This window comes from Neovison vison, chromosome 8 (genome assembly GCF_020171115.1).
Source record: "Neovison vison isolate M4711 chromosome 8, ASM_NN_V1, whole genome shotgun sequence".
NCBI lineage: Eukaryota > Metazoa > Chordata > Mammalia > Carnivora > Mustelidae > Neogale > Neogale vison.
In genome coordinates this window covers 62,257,588-62,277,520 of record NC_058098.1, presented here as the reverse complement: position 1 = coordinate 62,277,520, position 19,933 = coordinate 62,257,588, and the positions used below count along the sequence as shown (strand labels likewise).

The 19,933-nt window shown below is 37.7% G+C and overlaps 1 protein-coding gene across 1 annotated transcript in view; it reads right to left on the bottom strand.

Moving 5' to 3' along the window:
* MRPS9 (mitochondrial ribosomal protein S9) overlaps positions 1 to 19,651 on the bottom strand; it is a 67,862-nt gene extending 48,211 nt beyond the window's left edge. The window contains exons 1-2 of the mRNA XM_044263764.1: positions 19,471 to 19,651; positions 8,044 to 8,223 (exon numbers count right to left, since the gene is read on the bottom strand). Coding sequence (XP_044119699.1) covers positions 8,044 to 8,223; positions 19,471 to 19,605 — 315 coding nt within the window. The 5' untranslated portion in view covers positions 19,606 to 19,651. The remainder of the gene's footprint in view (positions 1 to 8,043; positions 8,224 to 19,470) is intronic.
* Positions 19,652 to 19,933: the final 282 nt, after the last annotated feature.

Below are 19,933 nucleotides of genomic sequence, written 5' to 3'. Positions count from 1 at the left end.
TATTACTAACCTAATGTTGTTACTTGTTTTAGGTTAGCATTTGTGTTTCAAAAGAACATTTTCTCAGTCTAGGAACCAGATTCCAGATGTAGACTGTAGTTTAACACTGGTATGCAAACACCAAATCATTGCCTTACTCTGATTTTGAAGCTGTTGATGACTTACTCTTTCAGTCTGAAGTTCACTCAGAAGAAAGGCTGAGCCAGAGGGAGAGAGAGAGAGAAAAAAAAGAGCATTTTCCTATAATAAGTTCTAGCTTAGTATTTCCTATATTAAGTTCTGAAATTTGTATGGAATTCAACGTGGCTAAGTTCTTAGGTATTTTAAACTTATGTCACACTTGAAAAAGTTGTTTCATATTTGAAGTAGGGTTCAACGGTTGTTATTTGTTGTCATAATAACAAACAAACAAAAAAAGCCATACTTCTTTTGGAAATAAAAAAGTGGAGTATACATTTAACGGTAAGTATAGGAAACTTAAAAAATTTATTAGACCATAGTACTGCTTGCCTGGATCTAAAACAAACAAACAAAAAATGCTGACAAAAATAAAGAATATAAAATTTTTAAAAAATTAATCCAAATAAACCATGGACTATGGCAATTCTCCTTTGTGTATATGATTCTTATATTTTCAGATTTTTAACTAGAATACAGGGAATTCATGGGTTCCCTAAAATGAAGGCAAAGTATTTAACTACATTCTTAGGCTTAAATCAAAGTATAAAAGGACTGCAGGCTCAACCCAGGAGGAGCACTGGGTCAGGAATGCAATCTCTATTAATTAGGTATCCCAGCTGGGCAGTGGGTCTGCAGCTGTTAACTTGATCAATGACTTACCTAAATGTCATCTCTACTGATTCGCTTATAAATTACCAGCAAGTGAGACTAATGTACAGGTGCTAATTTATTTAAACTGTTCTCTACAGTTCTACATAGCTTTATAAACTGCATCTGGCACCTAATGTTAGCTGTCAGTTGCACTTAGACATGCCTGTCCTAACGACTCTGTTCATTAGAAGTGAGCACAAATTATGAAATATTGTGAAAAATGATACATCAAATGGAATGGGCACAGCAAATCAATTAGAGAAACTTCATACAGCATATTCACACTTAGGAGAATAAAACATTCTGGTTTCAGAATGAGGTCTATAATACCAATTAAAAAGTAATTGGTAGACTTCAGCAGTGTTATATATCAATTTGCTGGCTTTTTTCCTGAAATTCTATAGTTATGGAGAACTCAACTTTAATTCCCAAATAAAGACATTAGTAAATGCAAGTGCAATTTTGTATCCATAATACTTAATGCAAGTGAGATGTTTCCAACTTAAAATTGGTAACTGCTATCACTTCATTCAAAAAGGAAAATGCAAACAGCAGTGGTTCTCAACTTTCTTCTATGCTGACAGCAGATTTCGAAATTGCTGTCACCCAGTGTCCGCTCCAGCTTAATAACATGTTACAGGGTCACCGGACAAGGCTTTCCCTTTGGGTCACTGTGGGAAATCGCTGCAGCCCCGCCTCTGTTACAGGCTCTGGGGTTGATTTCTTTACAGTCTTCAAACATGCAGAGTCTTCCCTTGGCCAGACTGTAACCCCTTTGAGGTGAGTTACAGAATCCACTCCAGTGCAATGTTCAATCTGATGGTTCAGTTCTCTTCATGGTAACTATCGGGTGAGAGTCAAAAGTATTTTTTACACACTGATCAACACTTGGCAGCAACCTGTAAGGCTGAGGAATGGGAGTTGAGAACCACGGCATTAAGATACATTTTCAAAACAGCGTGCATGTCAGCACTTGCAGCAATGGAAGTATATTATGTACATGGACACCTGTATATGTGTGTCACCATATATACTACTCACTGGCAACAAGGGGGCACCCGCTTTCCTTCGGCCATATCTCCCACAGGTGGTCAGGGGCATCATAGTGGTTCAGTGGGAAATTACAATAGGTGGTTTCTTTTCAAAAGAACTTAAAATATTAGGCAAAGATGAAACTATCTTGAAAGGGGGAAAATCTGTACTTGCCCATGACTAATTTCTTTCCAGTTAATTCGTTGTTTCACAAACCAAAAAGAACTTTTCATATAAATGCAATACCAAGACTGAGCATTAAATATAAAAAAGTAATTTTGTAGAAACAATTCTAGCATATACACAATGCTGGAGCTTTAATAATAAACTTCTAAATAATGTTAACTTTTAAGTAAATATTAAAAATGACAATTATTTTTATTCACAAAATTTTATGTCATATCCTTTCTATTTTACCAACTCACATTTGTCCTCTTTTTAAAGGCCTTTGTAACTGAAAGAACACTAACATGTAAGATTAGCCCGGTGTAATTTTCACATGTTCTATATGCTGGACTCAGTAAAGCCAGGGGCCAGATTTCTATCCAATTTCAACGTTCTGGAATAAAGTTCTAAACCTAGAAATCCACCAAAAAAAAAAAAAAAAAAAAAAAAAAAAGCCCATGAAGAGCTAAAATAGATGACCTAAATTCATGATTTTACTTAGTAGGAAGGGCACACAGGTCCTGACGCCACGTCCAAGGGCTCTTACATTTTAATTCACAGGGCCTAACAAGTTTAGTTATGCTAGAAGCCTGGAAGGCGAGAGCTGCCAGAGGCAGACACACGCACAGACATCCTGACAGAAAAGGATATGTCAGGAATCAGTCAGTACAGGGACAAACAGAAACTACGAGCCCCAGCCAGGGTATCAGCTTAACAACCACACTAAAAGAAAAATCCTGAGGCACTGTAAGGTTAAATTATACTCACTGTACTCTACTAACAAGGTTGGGGGAGAACCCTATTTTAGAAAACATTCCCCAAAAAATTAATCTTTGAAAGTGTGGAAAAACAGACTTTGCATATAGGAAGACCTTGTATAGCTCTGGATTCCTATTTATAACAATAAATACCAACCCCATCATGTTTTTCTAAAGACTGAATCTGGTAATGTAAACCAGGTTCCCAGAGAGCATCTTGAATGTATATAGGAGGTTTTCAATAAGTGGTGATATTTTTCATTACAAGTAACAATTAAAAATAGGTTTCCCTTTTCTGGAAACTTCACTTGTGTGGAATATCTAATTTTCTGATCACACCTAAAGTAAGAGAAAAATTGCTGTACCTGGTTTTAAATTCTGTATTAAAAGCCAAACACATTACAGAAAGAATTACAAGCTCTAAATATAGAAAAGCAATCATGATGTTCTTCCAAAAATTATTTGGAAGCTTAAAATATTTTCCTGGTTTTGGATATCAAATTATTTGGTTTTGTCTTTGGAAATAACTAAGCATTCTGTCAGTATGAGAACACTACCTAAGACTCATTAGCTATATACTCTTTTTTAGGTTATCCAAACAGCCAAATCTCAAACAAAGATAAGAGTTTTGAAAAGACACAAAACCAGGAACCACAATGGCTATGTAATTTTAACACTTTGGTAACAGTTGGTTGTCACTGTCCTCTTTTGCTTTTACATCTACTTAGACGCCAAAGAGAGTCCACTAAATTTAATAAAATGCCCAAAGAGTTCATTGATATAAAATGTGAGACTTAAGTGAGGCAGATCAATTACTAACACAGCAGAATTACGTCACTGGTGTCAAGGAAAGGGGCTAACACTTCCTCGTAGGCATTTAGGCTGGGTGAGACAAGATCTCAACCTGTGTGTATGACACCACTTCCAGTGTCAATCACTCTGTGATAAACCAATATGTTCAACAGTACTTCCTATTGTTCTCAACACACAGTCTTAGGTGGGATGGAAGATTTGTGTGACGAAGGCAATCAGAGAAGGAGTGAAGGATTCAAATTATGGTAGATGTTACTTACAGCATTTAATAGTAATAGTAATAGTAAAGGTAATAGTAATACAATGGCACCTAAATTACCAATGTGAAAATTATACAGTGAGCCTAGGCTTTCAACCAGGTAAATGAATTAAATTATAGGCCATGTCGACTACCTGGAAGTTAAATCATCTTGAAAATATTTTTAACAGCCCAAACAAATAATTCTGATTAAAGATCTAACAACTGAACTAACCAAACAAATAGTTTTTAAAATGTTATGAAAATGGTTACTTCTCAGACAAAATTACAAAACCATTGAACAATTCTATTTCTTTCAGTGAGCTAAATATGCTCCATGTACACCCAAAAATGTAGTAAACTCAGTTGGGTAGTAGGAGCCTCTTGCTCAAAACAGTTACTCAGGGACACACAGGTCACAGGGAGAGGACAACGGACCAGTTTTAAATGCAAACAGTAATATAAAAAAAACTACCCCAAAAAATCCCAGGGCCAAATGATTTCAACCAAACATTTAGAGAATTAATACCAACTCTTCACAAACTCTTCTAAAATAGAGGAAAACACCTACCAACTCTATTGAACGAGGCCAAGTATTACCCGGATATCAAATGAGACAGAGACACATATAAGAAAACTATAGATCAGGATCAGATGCAAAAATCACAACAAATACTATCAAACCAGGGCACCTGGGCGGTTCAGTGGGTTAAAGCCTCTGCCTTCAGCTCAGGTCATGATCCCAGGGTCCTGGGATCTAGTCCCCCATTGGGCTCTCTGCTCAGCGGTGAGCCTGCTTCCTCCTCTCTCACTGCCTGCCTCTCTGCTTACTTGTGATCTCTGTCTGTCAAATAAATAAATAAAATCTTAAAAAAAAATACAATCAAACCAAATCCAACAATGCATTAAAAAAAAATCATTCACTACAATTAAGTGATGGATTTATTCCCAGATGCAAGGGTGTTCAATATTCACAATCAAACAACATGATACATCACATCAATAAAAGAAAGGATAAAAGCCATATGACCATCTCAATAGATGAAGAAAAAGTAACAAAGCACAACATCCAGTCATAATAAAAGTCCTTAATAAGGCAGGTTTAGAAAGAATATACCTCAACATAATAAAGGCCATAAAATGAAAACCTACAGATATCATTATACTCATCAGGGAAGAACTGAGAGCTTTTCCCCTAAGGTCAGGAGCAAGACAAGGATGTCCACTCTCACCACTTTCATTCAATATCGTACTGGAAGTTGTAGCTACAGCAATTAGACAACAGAAAGAAAAAAGGCATCTGTAAGGAAATAGTAAAACTTTCACTATTTGTAGATGACATAATACTACATATGGAAAACCCTAAAGACTCCACCAAAAAACTACAAGGACTGATAAATGAATTCAGTCAAGTTACAGGATACAAAGTTAATGTGTAGAAATCTGTTGTGTTTCCATATGCTGATAATAAAGCAGGAAAAAGAAAAATTATGGAAACAACCCCATGTACAACTGCACCAAAAATAATATGATACCAAGGAATAAACCTAACCAAAGAGGTGAAAGACCTATACCCTGAAAATTACAAAACACTGATGAACACTGATAAATTGAAGATGACACCAAAAAATGGAAAGACACCCCATGCTCATGGACTAGAATAACAAACACTGCTAAAATGTCTATAATACCCAAAGCAATCTACGCATTTAACACAGTCCCTATCAAAGTACCAAGAGTATTTTTCACAGAACTAGAACAAAAAAATCCTAAAATTTATATGGAGCCACAAAAGACCCTGCATAGCCAAAGAAATTTTGAAAAAGAAAAACAAAGCTGGGGGTATCACAAGTCCAGACTTCAAATTATATTACAAAACTGTAGTAATCAAAACAGTATGATACTGGTACAAAAACAGACACATAGATGGAATGGAATAGAAATCAATGGAATAGAACAGAAAACCCAGAAATAAACCCAGGGCTACATGATCAATTAACCTTCAACAAAACAGGAAAGAGTATTCCATGGGAAAAAGACAGCATCTTAAACAAATGGTGTTAGGAAAACTGGACAGCCACATGCAAAAGAATAAAACTGGATTGCCTTCTTTCACCATACACAAAAATATATTCAAAATGGATTAAAGACCTAAATGTGAGAACTGAAACCATAAAAATCCTAGGAGAGCACAGGCAGTAATTTCTCTGACATCAGCCACAGCACCATTTTTCTAGATATGTTTCCTGAGGCAAAGGAAACAAAGCAAAATTAAATTAATGACTCTACATCAAAATAAAAAACTTCAGCACATAGAAGGAAACAATCAGCAAAACCAAAAAGCAACCTACAGAATGGGAGAAGATATTTGTAAATGACATATCTGATAAAGGATTAGAGTGTGTGTGTGTGGGGGGGTTATATATATAAACACAAATGTACGTTCTTTATATCTCATATATGTATTACATATAAAGATCATACACAACTCAACACCCAAAAAGCAAATAATCCAATTAACAATAGGCAGAAGACATGAACAGACATTCCTCGAAATAAGACATCCAGATGGCCAATAGACACATGAAGAGATGCTCCAACATTACTCCTTATCAGGGAAATGCAAATCAAAACTACAATGAGATGTCACCTCACACCTGTCTGAATGGCTAAAATCAACAACACAAGATTGGGTTACGAGTGCCTTGCTGGTGGGAATGCAAACTGGGTAGCCACTGTGAAAACAGTATGGAGGTCCCTTAAAAAGTTAAAAATAGAACAACCCCATGATCCAGCAATCACACTACTGAGTATTTACCAAACAAAAAACAGAAAATCAAAAACCAAAAACACTAATTCAAAGGGATACATACATCCCTATGTTTATAACAGTATTACTTAAAATAGCCAAATCACAGAAGCAGTCCAAATGTTGTGCGTGCACGCGCGCACACACACACCCCTCTCTCTCTCCACAATGGAATATTATTCAGTCATAAAAAAGAATGAAATCTTGCCATTTGCGATGACATGGTTGGAGGTAGAGTGTAATGCTGAGTGAAAGAAGTCAGAGAAAAACAAATATGATCTGATTTCACTCATGTGGAATTTAGGAAAACAAAAAAACAAAAAACAAAACAAAACAAAATCCCACAAAACATGAGCAAAGGAAAAAAGAGAGAGAGAGAGAGACAAACCAAGAAGTAGACTCTAAACTATACAGAACAAACTGATGGTTAACAGAGGCGGGGTGAAGGGGCTGGGTGAACTAGGTGATGGAGATTAAGGAGGGCACTTGTGATGAGCACTGGGTGATGTGTGGAAGTGTGGAACCACTATATGGTATACCTGAAACTAATACAACATTGCACATTAACTACACTGGAATTCAAAATAAAATTGTAAAAAGTTACAACAAACTTCAAAGTGGTTAAATTTTGAATATCTTTGCTAGGTATGTTGGGATGTTTGACAAAAAGTTTTTTTTTTTTTTAAAGATAAAAGTATTATTTATTATTACTACTTTCATCACGGTTAGACCAACTCAAGAGTGGAATAATAACAGAGTTCTAACTTTAATTCTCAAATCATTTAGAACATGCCCTGACTTTGAAAATTCAAATATATAGTTAAGATAATAAAAAACACTCAACTCAGGTTTACTTATGGGATTTCTATAAACTTCACTATATTTTCATCACCATCTGTTTTACCATTTTGTAAGAAAGCGGAGTTTAAGACTCCACAATAGGATAAATGTTTCCAAATTGTGTATGAGCATTCACAGTGGCTCCTAAGACCTTGAATCAAGAAAATTATCCATTTCTGATTAAAATCTAAAACTTGCTATTATTCATAATGCTTAAAATACAAAGTAGCATCTTTCTTTGAAACCTTGGTTAGAACTTGCAATGCATAGTGGTAGTTGTCCTTATTCTGACAGTTTGATGAAAACTAACACAGAGCTAGGGGCACCTGGGGTAGCACAGTCGGTTAAGACAAAACTCTTGGTTTTGTCTCAGGTCGTGATCTCAGGGTTATGAGATCGAGCCCTGCCTCAGGCTCCCAGCCCAGCACAGAGTCCGCTTAAACTTTCCCTCACCCTCTGCCCCTCCCTGCTAGCATGCTCTCTGGTTCCCTCTAAAATAAATAAATCATAAAGAAACTTTACAGCAATTACCTTCCCAACAGAGTAACTGCACTTACGTCAATGTCCTCTTGCGTGAAAGTTTCTGGATCTTCTCCCATCATGTTGGCTAAATGTCTCTTTCCTATGTTGAACTCTTCAATTTGCTTTTTAATAAAATCCACTGTGTAAGTTTCACGTCTTAAGGCTGCAACATTTTTCTTTGTTGTTACACCTGTGGTGTGCCTTAGCCTTAATATCTAGCAAAAAACATAAACAAAAAGAGAAAAGATTTTAAATTAAAGAATTATCTTTAGGCTACCACCTCTGAATGAAACAGGATGTTCAAACAGTTCTCTTTATTATAGTACTCAGTTGGCAAGAGTCTGGAAACAGGTAAAAAGGATTGTTAAGAAAGCCATTGGAAATTGTACTCCACTCAAAAGCTTGCTTTTAAAAGCCTCTGCTTACAGTTTACTGGCATTTCAACACATTAATACCCCAAAAAGCCCAAATATGTAAGTGATATGCTACCTCCTTATCTACTACAAACATCCACATTTGATAGCACTTGGCCAATGTCAACTAGTTGTGATATTTGACACACAGGCAATGAAAAGTAAAATGACACTCCCTCAAAAAGAGGCAAATGCACATGCAGACAGAACCGAGCAGGCAGAAGACAAGAGAAGGAAGAAGCATGTACTGGGGGAGAGCACACTTTGGCTACTGGTAGTCACCTTGTTGTAAAGTACAAACATGGCCCATCTTTCAGGGCCTTAAAATAATAGTTTAGCTTAGCTTGAGACTATTCTGTGGTCCTTTAAGTTGATACAGCGAAGAAACTGCTTCACTAAGCACTGACAAGATTTATCATTAACTTGGTTCAATACACTAACTTACAGAAATAAGGGCTTTCCCATCCTTTTAAACTATCAGTAATGATATCACAATTGCTGCTGTTGATCCTTTTATGCTGTAGTACTAGGAATTTCCCCTCAAGGCATTAATAGTTCACCTAAAATAAAGGGTGGTAAAGAACCAGAGAAATGTTTTCAAATGACTGTTCAGCCACATTCAGTGGCTGGATATAACTAGAACAGATACTTCTGGTCCTGGTTTTTCTCAAAATCTGAATCTGTGGTTCTCTACTTTCATCCCAGCCTCAACAATTTTAAACACTCTTAAGCAATTCTGACCTTAAGAACTATAATTCTTAGTAACTCCTTCACTTTCCTTTTTATTAACATAAATTTTCTCTGGCACATACCATCACCAACACCATCCCTGCCTCATCCATTCCCTGACCCTTTGAGAACCAGAGATTAAAGTAACTATAATAATTTGTCACCACAGTAACAATAGAAAGCAGAAGAAAAAAATTCAGGACAAATATTATAATACCCTATTAATAGTAAAAATTATGTTCTTAAATGCTCACAAATCAAAACAGTGATAAAATGATTTCTTGTTACTCTTAAATAAGATAGGGCCATTTAAAATTCCATGAAACCATATAGTTTATTTTTCCTCAGGGGAGCACAAAGAACTTTCTCTCTTTATATTATTAATCAAGAATCTTCTTTTTTTAAGATTTTATTTATTTATCTGAGAGAGAGAGAGAGGGAGCACGAGCAGGGGGAGGGTCAGAGGGAGAAGCAGGCTCCCCTCCGAGTAAGGAGCCTGATGTAGGACTTGATCCCAGGACCCTGGAATGATAACCTGAACTAAAGGCAGATGCATAACTGACTGAGCCATCTAGGCATTCCATTAATTGAGAATCTTAAGATGCTTTATAAATATACAGTGTCACTATCAATTAGTAAAACACGACCCAAACTTGCTTACATACAGTGAGCCTGCCCTATTACAGCGTCTTTGTACACCCCTGCTATCTTTCCCCACTGCCAGTGCCAACAGCACCAAATCCTCATTATGAGTTTTGCCATCTTACTATATTTTTACTTTTTCCAGGGTTTGCTTCTGGTTTGTTTTTTTTTTTTAAATGATTTCATGTTTTCTTTGAACATGGGAAGATGTTGCTACCTGTGTTCAAAGTGAAGAGAAAATGCCTGTCTGCCCCAAGAATCATGGCAAAGCTGTGGATTTGGAGGAGAAAGCTGCTGTTACTCGGTAGAGGTGATTTTCCCCAATGTTCCCCTGCCAAAAGGATGATTACGAGGCTGGTTTTGTTAAGTCATATGACAAAAATGTTTTTGTCCACAACTAAAAGAATCCATTCATAATACAGGTGAGCCTACTACACTTTTTACCAATCACCAACCACAGCCCTCAGGAGAAATGAGTCTCCCAGTGAATACGGGAGACTTCCCCTCACTGAAGTAATGAGTTCTAAAGGAAGAATAAGATTAGGAGGGAAGTGATGAGTTCAATTTGTGGCATGAAAAGTTTGAGATGCTTGATGGGCATCTCAGGAGATATAGGTGTCCTCAAGGCAGATGGCTCTGTGGGTGTGTACACAGGAGAGACTTGAGCGGGAGATGCCATCTTGTTAAAAATCAGCACGGGACATGATGTGACACCATCTAAGTAGGGGAAATGGCAGGCATTAGCGTTAAGAGTAAGAAACATCTATTTTACTAGGCAAAGAAACAACACAGTTTGTGAGGGAAAGCATAAGATTACTTATGTATTATGGCCATTATTTTTATGAAACAGGACAAGAGATGGGTCTGCAGAGTTAAGTGGGGGGACAGGTTTGATGGACTGAATACTTCATATTCAAAGAGCGATGATACAATGGTTGTAAAGAAGACAGAACAATTAAAGGAAGAAAATAAGAAAAAAAAATTAAGCACCCCTTTATACTGGATGTGGGCCAGGAGAATAATACCAAAAAACCAGTTATGAATCTATATTCATACAATAGCTATAATATTTTATTAATTATCTTCCTGTTTCCTATATATTTCCTTTGTATGTTTCAGTGGTACATTCAATGTACTAATTAGTTCAGAAGAGTTCTATCATAAGGCAAATTGTACCTTCAAATTATAAAGTATTCCATTCTCAGGCAATACTTTTACCTTGAATTTAATTGCTGAATCACAATATTGCAACCCTTTCAAACTTCTCTTTGCCTTTTCCTGGAATATCACTGCCCATATTTTTCATTTAAATTTTAAATCACTTCAGGTTTTGAATCAATCTGACTTTTTTAATACATGAGACTATCCTGTTTAAATGGACTTAAGAGATACTGTCTCATTTTTTCATCTTATTTTGTCTTTATCGTTTTTATGTTTTCATTCCTGTTTTCTTTCTTTTGCTAGATGGTCTATAGTTTTTTATATTTGTCTTTTGATCCAGCAATTTAAATACCAAACAGCCTACTTTGATTTTAATAATGATCACCAATAAGTCTCCTAATAAAGTGTTTAAATTATTTCTCCTATCAACTTCAGAAAGTAATACTCATTGAATTCTCACTTATTGTTTACTTCTTCGATCATAGAAATTGTGTTTTTCTGTCCTCCAACCATATCAGCTTCTCTCAGTCTTATTTCTTATCCCTTTGTTCTGCATCCTGTATGATTGTTAAACCTTTACTCCTTGGGTTTTCTGTTTTCTGCAGTCATTCTGAATGTCACTGGTCTATCTCCAAAAATCTTTCCTTAACCGTTTCTTTAATTGTATCTTGTCTTATAGCCTATTTCATACGGCTCTCCCTCACCCAACCTTTTAAGAATGTCCCTGACAGTCAGTTATAGTAAAATAATTCTTCCATTTTGTTGAGTAAATTTCTTTTGCGTTTTCTTCATCTCTCTTTCCCACACTGTTCCTTTCCTTTTGTTCCAATAACACTTTAATATCACCTCAAGCAAGAGAGTTGATTATTGCCTTGAGGATTCATTTCTTCACTTGATTTAAAATTATCTTGTATCTATATTCTTCAGACTTTGTGACATGTGGTGGTTTTCTTAGTTTTAATATAAATGAGGCTTAAAAAACTAAATTTTTTTTATTGTTGTTCACTTCAGAAAGAGGATTTTTTTTTTTTTTTTAAAGCCCCCACTTTGCTATTTTTCATAAAATCTCTTTAGGATCTTTAGGATCTTTTCAAAGACATTTGAAAATGTCTTTGACTGCCGGAGAATATGACACTCTGGAAATTCCTATTTATTATAAAGCCATCACAGCATCAATGCCAGATTACTGAATAGATTTATAAATGTTCTAAATTATTCCAGCAATGATTCACACAAAAATATTTACATTCAAAAGAGTCCATTATTCATTAGTAAAATCCATTAAGTAAGATGAGGCTAAATGTGAATCAACTAGGTCTTTGGCTAGGAACAGCCAGAATTCCTGGAGAGAACATGCTTTGCTGATTGAGTACAAATCCCCAACAAAATTTTCTACAGGTTCTACTTCCAACTGAAAGGCTGTAACAGTGAATTTTTCTCACACTTTGTTTTTAGGGACTGGTATAGATACAACTTGACAGATTTGTTTCTTTTTTAAGATAATCAGTGGGTCAGACAACTATAATTTCAATGAAGCAGGTTGCCAAAGAAGCAGACACATCCTGACAGAGCAGTGATGTCCCAAATTTGGCCAAATGCCAGTGCCACACACTACTTTAATGATATTACGAGTATTAAGGAGTTTCCTTTTTGTTCACTTGGATAAAAATGGAACAAAGAAGAACTGCTGCTAATTTGAAAAGAAATGGCAGAAGAAAAAATACTTTGAGGAATAAAAAAGAAAAGTAAAGACTAAAGTCAGATTAGAGAAAACATGGATAGAAACAATATAAGGACATCAAGAGAGAAAGGATAGTAACCTTTTTGAATGAGTTTATATTTTTATCAACTAGCATTCTCTAGATGCAAGCAAAAGAAAATGACTTTGCTTAAGGAAAGGAGACATTTCTTAGAAGACTAAGAGGCGCCCAGGACTATACTTGAAGCAGGCAGCTAAAATCAGGAACTCTAATGATACACAACACATTCAAGAAGTCTGTGGCCATTAAGATAAAATGCTATTGCAACTTTCCTTAGCTCTTTGCTCAGGATCTCACCCGAGGGGCTATCTAATGAGGCTACCTTGGGTCAGCTGCCCCAGATTACAGTTCTTCCCCATTGTATCTAATGGGGAGGAACTCATTCCTCCTGAGAAAACAGGAGTGCCTGGTGAAAGGGAAATGGACACCAGGTTAAACGAACAAGGAAATCTACTACACTACTTGAGCAAAATTTCACCATTTATATTCTTTCCACAAACTTATAAAACTTAGAGCCTTAACATATTTCCTAATCAAATGAAATATAGGGGCTTTGCTTGAATTGTGCTTTAAACAAGCGAACTATAAAAAATTATTGCTGGGACAATCAGAGAAATTTGAACATGAAACAGGTAATAGATGATATTAAAATTTTGTTTATTTTGTCAGATATTTGCATAGTGGCATGGAAGCTATGTGTTGTTGTTGTTGTTTAAGATTTATTTATTTATTTGAGAGACAGCATGAGTGGAAGGTAAGAGCAGAAAAAGAGAAGCAGACTCCCCACTGAGCAGGGAGCTGGATGCAGGGACTCAATTTCAGCACCCTGAGATCAGGACCCAAGTGAAGGCAGATGCTTAACCAACTGAGCCACCCAGGTTCCCCCATGATGGTTTTTTTTTCCCCTTTTAAAAACTGCCTGTTAGAGACGCACATTCAAGTGTGTGTGTGTGTGTGTGTGTGTGGAGGGGAATTGTGAGATTTATATAAGAGCTCACAGGAAAAAAAGGGAGACAGATGAAACAGGATTGGAAAACAGTTACAATTATTGTATAAGCTGGCTGACTTATACACAGGGTTCATTATAGTATTCTATTTTTATAAATGCCTGACAGAACATGCTTTATTTTTCATAATAAAATTCTAAAAAGTAAACTATTTTACAAGTTCATTTGACAAATTTGGGCAACTACAATGGGCCAGGCTATCTACAGAATCTTAACAGAAATAACTGTCAAGCAGAACCGAGTTGGTGTTAAAATGAGAACACTGCCATACCGAGAGAAGGAAATACAAAGTATGGTCCAACTGCAGTTTTCTTACTTAAGTTACCAATCTACCTGGCAAAAAGAAGTGTGGCTGGTGTTCACATGTATACACACGTGTATATGCACATGTACACATGCACATATCCCTATATGTAAGAACCCTTCACAAGTTCAAATTCAGGAAATGAGTGAGCATCTAGGAAGTATCTATGGGCACTGTACTATGCATCAGAATAGGGATACAAAGGTTATGCTATTTATCTCAAGAGGTTTACAGCTAGGGGAAAGACCTAAATACACAAGACACTTAGTTCATAAAAAAGAAGTAAATGTGGGTCTTTCATAGTTGCAGACAGCTTCCAATGGCTCCCAGTAATTCTACCATTGGTATTCTTTTTTTTCAAAAAAGATTTTATTTTTTTATTTGACAGAGATCACAAGCAGGCAGAGAGGCAGGAAGAGAAAGAGGGGGAAGCAGGCCCCCTGCCGAGCGGAATGCCCACCATGGGGCTCCATCCCAGGACCACCAAGACCATGACCCGAGCCGATGGCAGAGGCTTAACCCACTGACCCACCCAGGTGTCCCCCCAACCATTGGTATTCTTCCTGTTGTTCAATCTCCTCCCCTTGAGCGTAGTTTTCTGTAACTTGCTTGAGTAACCTCTTTCTAATGACCAGAATATTACTAAAGTGACAGAATGTCACCTTTAAGATTATGTAATAAAGACTGCGCTCCCTCTTTTTCTTTCCTGTCCTGATCAACCTGATGGAAGCCAGATGTGGTATGCTGTACTACAGAGACCCACGTGACAAGAACTGAGGGTGGCCTCTAGCCAACAGCCCATCCAACAGCCTGCAGGATATGAATCCCACTAACACCCACAATGAACAAACTGGGAGGCAGATTTCCACCCTCCAGCCCCGAGACAATTAGAGCCACAGCCAACACATGGAATGCTACGTTATGGGTGACCCAGAAGGAAGACCCGGCAAAGCTGTGCCTGCAATCCTGACCCACAGAAACCATGAAATAAGAAATGTCTGCTGTTTATAAGGTGCAGAATTTGGGGGTAACTTGATAGGCAGCAATAAGTAACTAATTCATTACCCTACTTACAACAATGAAGCATAATACAAGTAGATTTAGTACATTAACTCTATCCTTAAAAGGACAGGATGAGATCTCAAAACAAACAAACAAACAAACAAACTCTTATCCCATCAAAGGGGTTTTAAATTCCATTGCTAATAAAATGAGATTTTAAAAAATTCAAAAGTTACCTAGGGGAAAACATAACCAATTTACCGAGCTGCAGACAGCATTTGATACAAATGGAAGTCAATTTTTAATTTCAAAGAGTTTTTAAGCAATTTATCAGAAAACTTTATTAAGACCCTATCATAAACCAGCTGTATGCTATGATAAATACAGGACATTATAATCTCTAGGCACCCATAAGATGAAAGAAGGAAAGAACAGATACTTAAGACAAGAACAATGTTTTTACATAAAATCAAAATACACAAGGGCTAAGACACCAAATGTTATCGATCATTCCTTGGCAGACAGTCCGATTCAACAAGGGGGGCGGGTACTGACCCAGTGAACACGGAAAGTTTAAGCACTAAGTGTCTAGTAGAAAATAAAATTAAAAGGATGTATCATTGATAACTGGCTTTCAAAACAGGAAACTCGTCTACTAGTTTTCCTTATTATAAAAGTCAAAGGGGTGCCTAGCTGGCTCAGTCAACAGCATGCAACTCTTGACCTCTGGGATGTAAGTTCAAGTCCCATGCTGGGTGCAGACATTACTTAAAAATAAAATCTTAAAAAAAAAAAAAAATCAAGGGCACCTGGGTGGCTTGGTCAGTTAAGCATACCACTCTTGGTTTCGCTCAGGTTATGAACTCAGGGTCCTGAGATGGAGCCCCAAGTTGGGCTCTGTGCTCAGCGGGAAGCTGGGAATCTACTTGAGGATTCTCTCTCTTCCTCTTCCTCTGATCTACCTCCCCTGTGCTCACACACTCTCTCTGTATGTAAAATAAACAAATCTTTTTTAAAAAGTCATAAATATTTAAGAAAGCTAAATTAACATTTTTACATTATATTGATAGAGGGTTTGGGAATCCATGGGTAGCCTTTGTAGGACATCATGGCTGTCAACTGCTTATAATGCCAGTGCGGATCTCACTAGTTTAAGACAAAAAACAAAACAAAACAAAACAAAAAGCCCAAGTACCTTAGTATAGCAAAACAGATCATAATCTGGGCCCGCCAAAGTTTCTTATCTCTCACCATTCTTGCACCAATTACTATACCAATTATAACTGCTATAACCAATTAGTTGTTGCTGCTAGATCCACTGACCTCTGTAGGTCTCTGTCCCTTCCGTACCTATTAACATCATCATAGAACAGAACACCTCTTTTTTCATGGAACTCCTAACTGCTCCTGAAGACTGTATCATCTCCTTTGAGAAGCTGCCCATCACTCTACCCATTTCAACTCATTTGCACTAGGTACTGCACTTCTGTGCTCTTCTGTACTTACCTCTGCAAATCTTTATGGTAAACTGGGTGTAGGTCCCCGATATTCAGGGGTTTATAACCTGAAGTTTCACCATTCACAAATAAGATTCCCTCCTCCATCCCAAATTTGGTTCACTTAAATATTTGTATTTGTAGTGGCATTAATACAAAGCATGTATATAAGATGGGTACACAAGAGGAAGTCTGCTGGTTAGGGTCCCAACTAAGCACACAGGAGTCATAGTTTAATAGAACTTGTTTCTTTTTCTAGATGGCATCAGTGTTTCTCACTTTTTTGACTGTGACCCATAGTAATAACTACTATTTAGATCACCACCTAGGACACACTTATATATATAAAAAATGCAAATATATATAAAAAATTTTTATATTTTTTATATATTAAAAAATGCAAAAATACCCTATGAGATGTATTTGTTATTATTATTCCATCCTTTTAGAAATATGACCCCTAAGAAAAATGTAACTATGTTTTTCTTTTCCTGAGTGAGAAAGAGAGCATGTTTGTGTGTGCGCAGGTGTGGGGGGCAGAGCGAGAGAGGGAGAGAGAACCCTAAACAGGCTCTATCCCCCGCCCCCCGGCTTGATCCATGACCCTGACCCTGAGATCTTGACCTAAGCCCAAATCGAGTTGGATGTCCAACCGACAGAGCCACCCAGGTAGCCCAAGAAAAATATAACTATTAATGTTAGATATAGAAATGAAGGAGTATTAATATTTAAGATAGACAAGTCTGTGCCCAAAAAAAAAAACCAAAAAACTTTTATGAATATCTTTAATCACATATATGGTAATAGTAAGGGTCTGAGTGGGGTCAGTTAAATCCTTTAGTTATACGTGAGATGCCCTTCTTGTGGTAAAATATAAGCTGTGACACTACAAAGGAATTTAGGGATTCGGCAGTCTCAGGATCATCCCTGGAGAGTGCTAAGGGTCAATACTGTCCGGTAATATATTATTTGATAATGATTTGTTTACTTCACAGTGGCTGGCTCAAGTAAAGTGCTCAGTAAACATTTACCATATGGAAGGGGAAAAAAGCTTTATTTCAGTCAAGGAGATGAAAATTAAAGTAGCAAGGAGAAATCGCTGTTCACCCATCTTACTGAAAAAAATAGCTAATGCCAGTAGAAAAGGGGGCATGCTCATATATCAATGATGGAGTGTGGATTGCTACTGCCTTCCTGGAAAGCTGTGGAAATATCCATTCAAATGTAAGATGTACACATACTTTGCAACAATAAACTCCCAACTGGAATGCTCTTCTACACAAATAAAAGGAATAGTACTTAAGAATTATTACAGAATGTTAACATATTAATGGTAAGAAAACGTTAACAAAATAAATGGCCATCAACCATTACCACTGACACATATGTATGTATATGATAAAAAGGATCATAGAGAAAGACAAAGGATACACAGATTCTGGAGTCTGAGGGAGGGAAAGAAAGTTAGCACCCCTCCCACCCCACACATACAAACATAAAGTGTCAGCAATGAAAACATTCTATATGCTACAGCCCCTTTTAGAGCTAACTAGGCATATGCAGGGAAAATATATTCAAAAGAGATGCATGAAAAAATGGAAGTTTCAACATATTTTCCAACAATAAAGTATTAAGAGGTGCCCGGGGGGCTCAGTTGGTTAAGCATCCAACTCTTTTTTGGCCCAGGTCATGATCTCAGATCCTGGGCTAGAGACCCAAGTAGGGCTCCACGGCTGAGCAGGGAGTCTGCTTCTGCTTCTCCCTCTACCTCTGTGTCTTCCCATGCTCATGCTCTCTCTCTTTCAAATAAATAAAATCTTTTTTAAAAGTATTAAAAAAGTGATGGATAAATGAGTAGATGGACTGGTTGATTTAGATTAAAATATAAAAGAAAGATTAAAAAATTTAGATTAAAATATAAAAGAAAGATAATTTTAAAAAGCATTCCTTTTTTCAATAGTTTTTATATAATATTTGACTTCTTTACAATATTTGGTACTTGTTTATCACTTTCCCTACTTAAAACATTCGCCTGTTTTCCAGGACACCACACTGTCTGGTCTCCACCCTACTTCTTTAGCAGTTCATTCTCAATCTTTAGGATGTTCTTCTTTCTTGACTGCTGTCCTTCAGGACCTGTCCCTCCACTTATAACAATTCAGGACACGTTCACTAGGTGTTTGAATTCATTTCCAAGGCCCTGATTACTATCTACAAGTTAACGGAGGCTTTGTAAATCAGATCCCTTCTTGAACTACAAACCTGTCAATCTTTGGGCCTACTGGAAATCTCCTCTTGGACATCCCAATTAAAACTGTATAATAAACATAATTACATCCAAAACTTAACTCATTTTCTTCCCTCTCAAAACTTTTCCCTTCTTTTGAGATCCCATGTCAGCAAATGGCACCATCACCCAACTGATTTCCGTGAAGCTAAAATCTTGGCTTCTCACTGCTCTCAGGAGTAAAGGAAATGTGAAAGTTCTGGTCTCCATCTCTCCAGAGACAAGATTTTGGGGGAAAATTAAGAAAACAGAAACTGCACAGATGCAACGCACTTTTAAAGTCACTGTCAATCTTATCCACTGTGACTTTCTCCAGTAAGTCTTCCAGCCTACTGCAGAAGTCCAGTTCTCATTTACCTCCCCCGGCGCGGCCCTCTTCCACACTGGACCGCGGGCAAGCCGGAAGGACCGGACCCACCACACCTAAGGCACGGACTCTAGTTCAGTCTGCAGACAACTTCCTCACTGCACCCTACGAAAACCAGAAACAACCTCGACTGGCCGCTGCAAACCAATACCCATTTCTCCTCTCTCAACCTCAGACCTCTACTAAATACCCCAGACCCCTAAGTCCCCGTCTGAGCGCACGTGAGACGCCAGGGGAAGGTTGCGACCGCGTATCCACATCTTTGCGCTACACGGTCCAGTGCTTCTCCCTTACCTGGAATCCAGTACCTGTCTGCAATTCAGCAGCCGCGGCTTTCCAAACGCCTTGTCTCCGGGTGAGGCTAACCCTACCTCCGAGAAAGAGCCGGTAGAAAGCTGCTGCGCCGCAGGACACACAGGGAGTCGCCATATTGGCTACCGGAGAGCCCGGCGGCCGGGCAAAGGGGCAGGACTTGATAAAGCTTGCGCAGGCGCGGGTGGGAGCTAGGTTCCGGGGGCTGTCGGGAAGAAACAGGGGGCGTGTTCTGCAGGGCGGAGCGGCTCGTCGCTGGTTGGGTGTGTGAGCCCTCGGGGCGTGTCCGACTCCACCCCCTTGCTCGTCGTAGTCCTAAACTGAAGCGCTTGGCCTCTTTCCTCTCCTGCAGCTGCTGAATTCTCTGGTGGTGTGAGTCTTGGTACGACTTTCACGTGGCTCTTCAACCAGCCCTCCCTTCCCTTGGCTGAGGCTGCACCTCGAG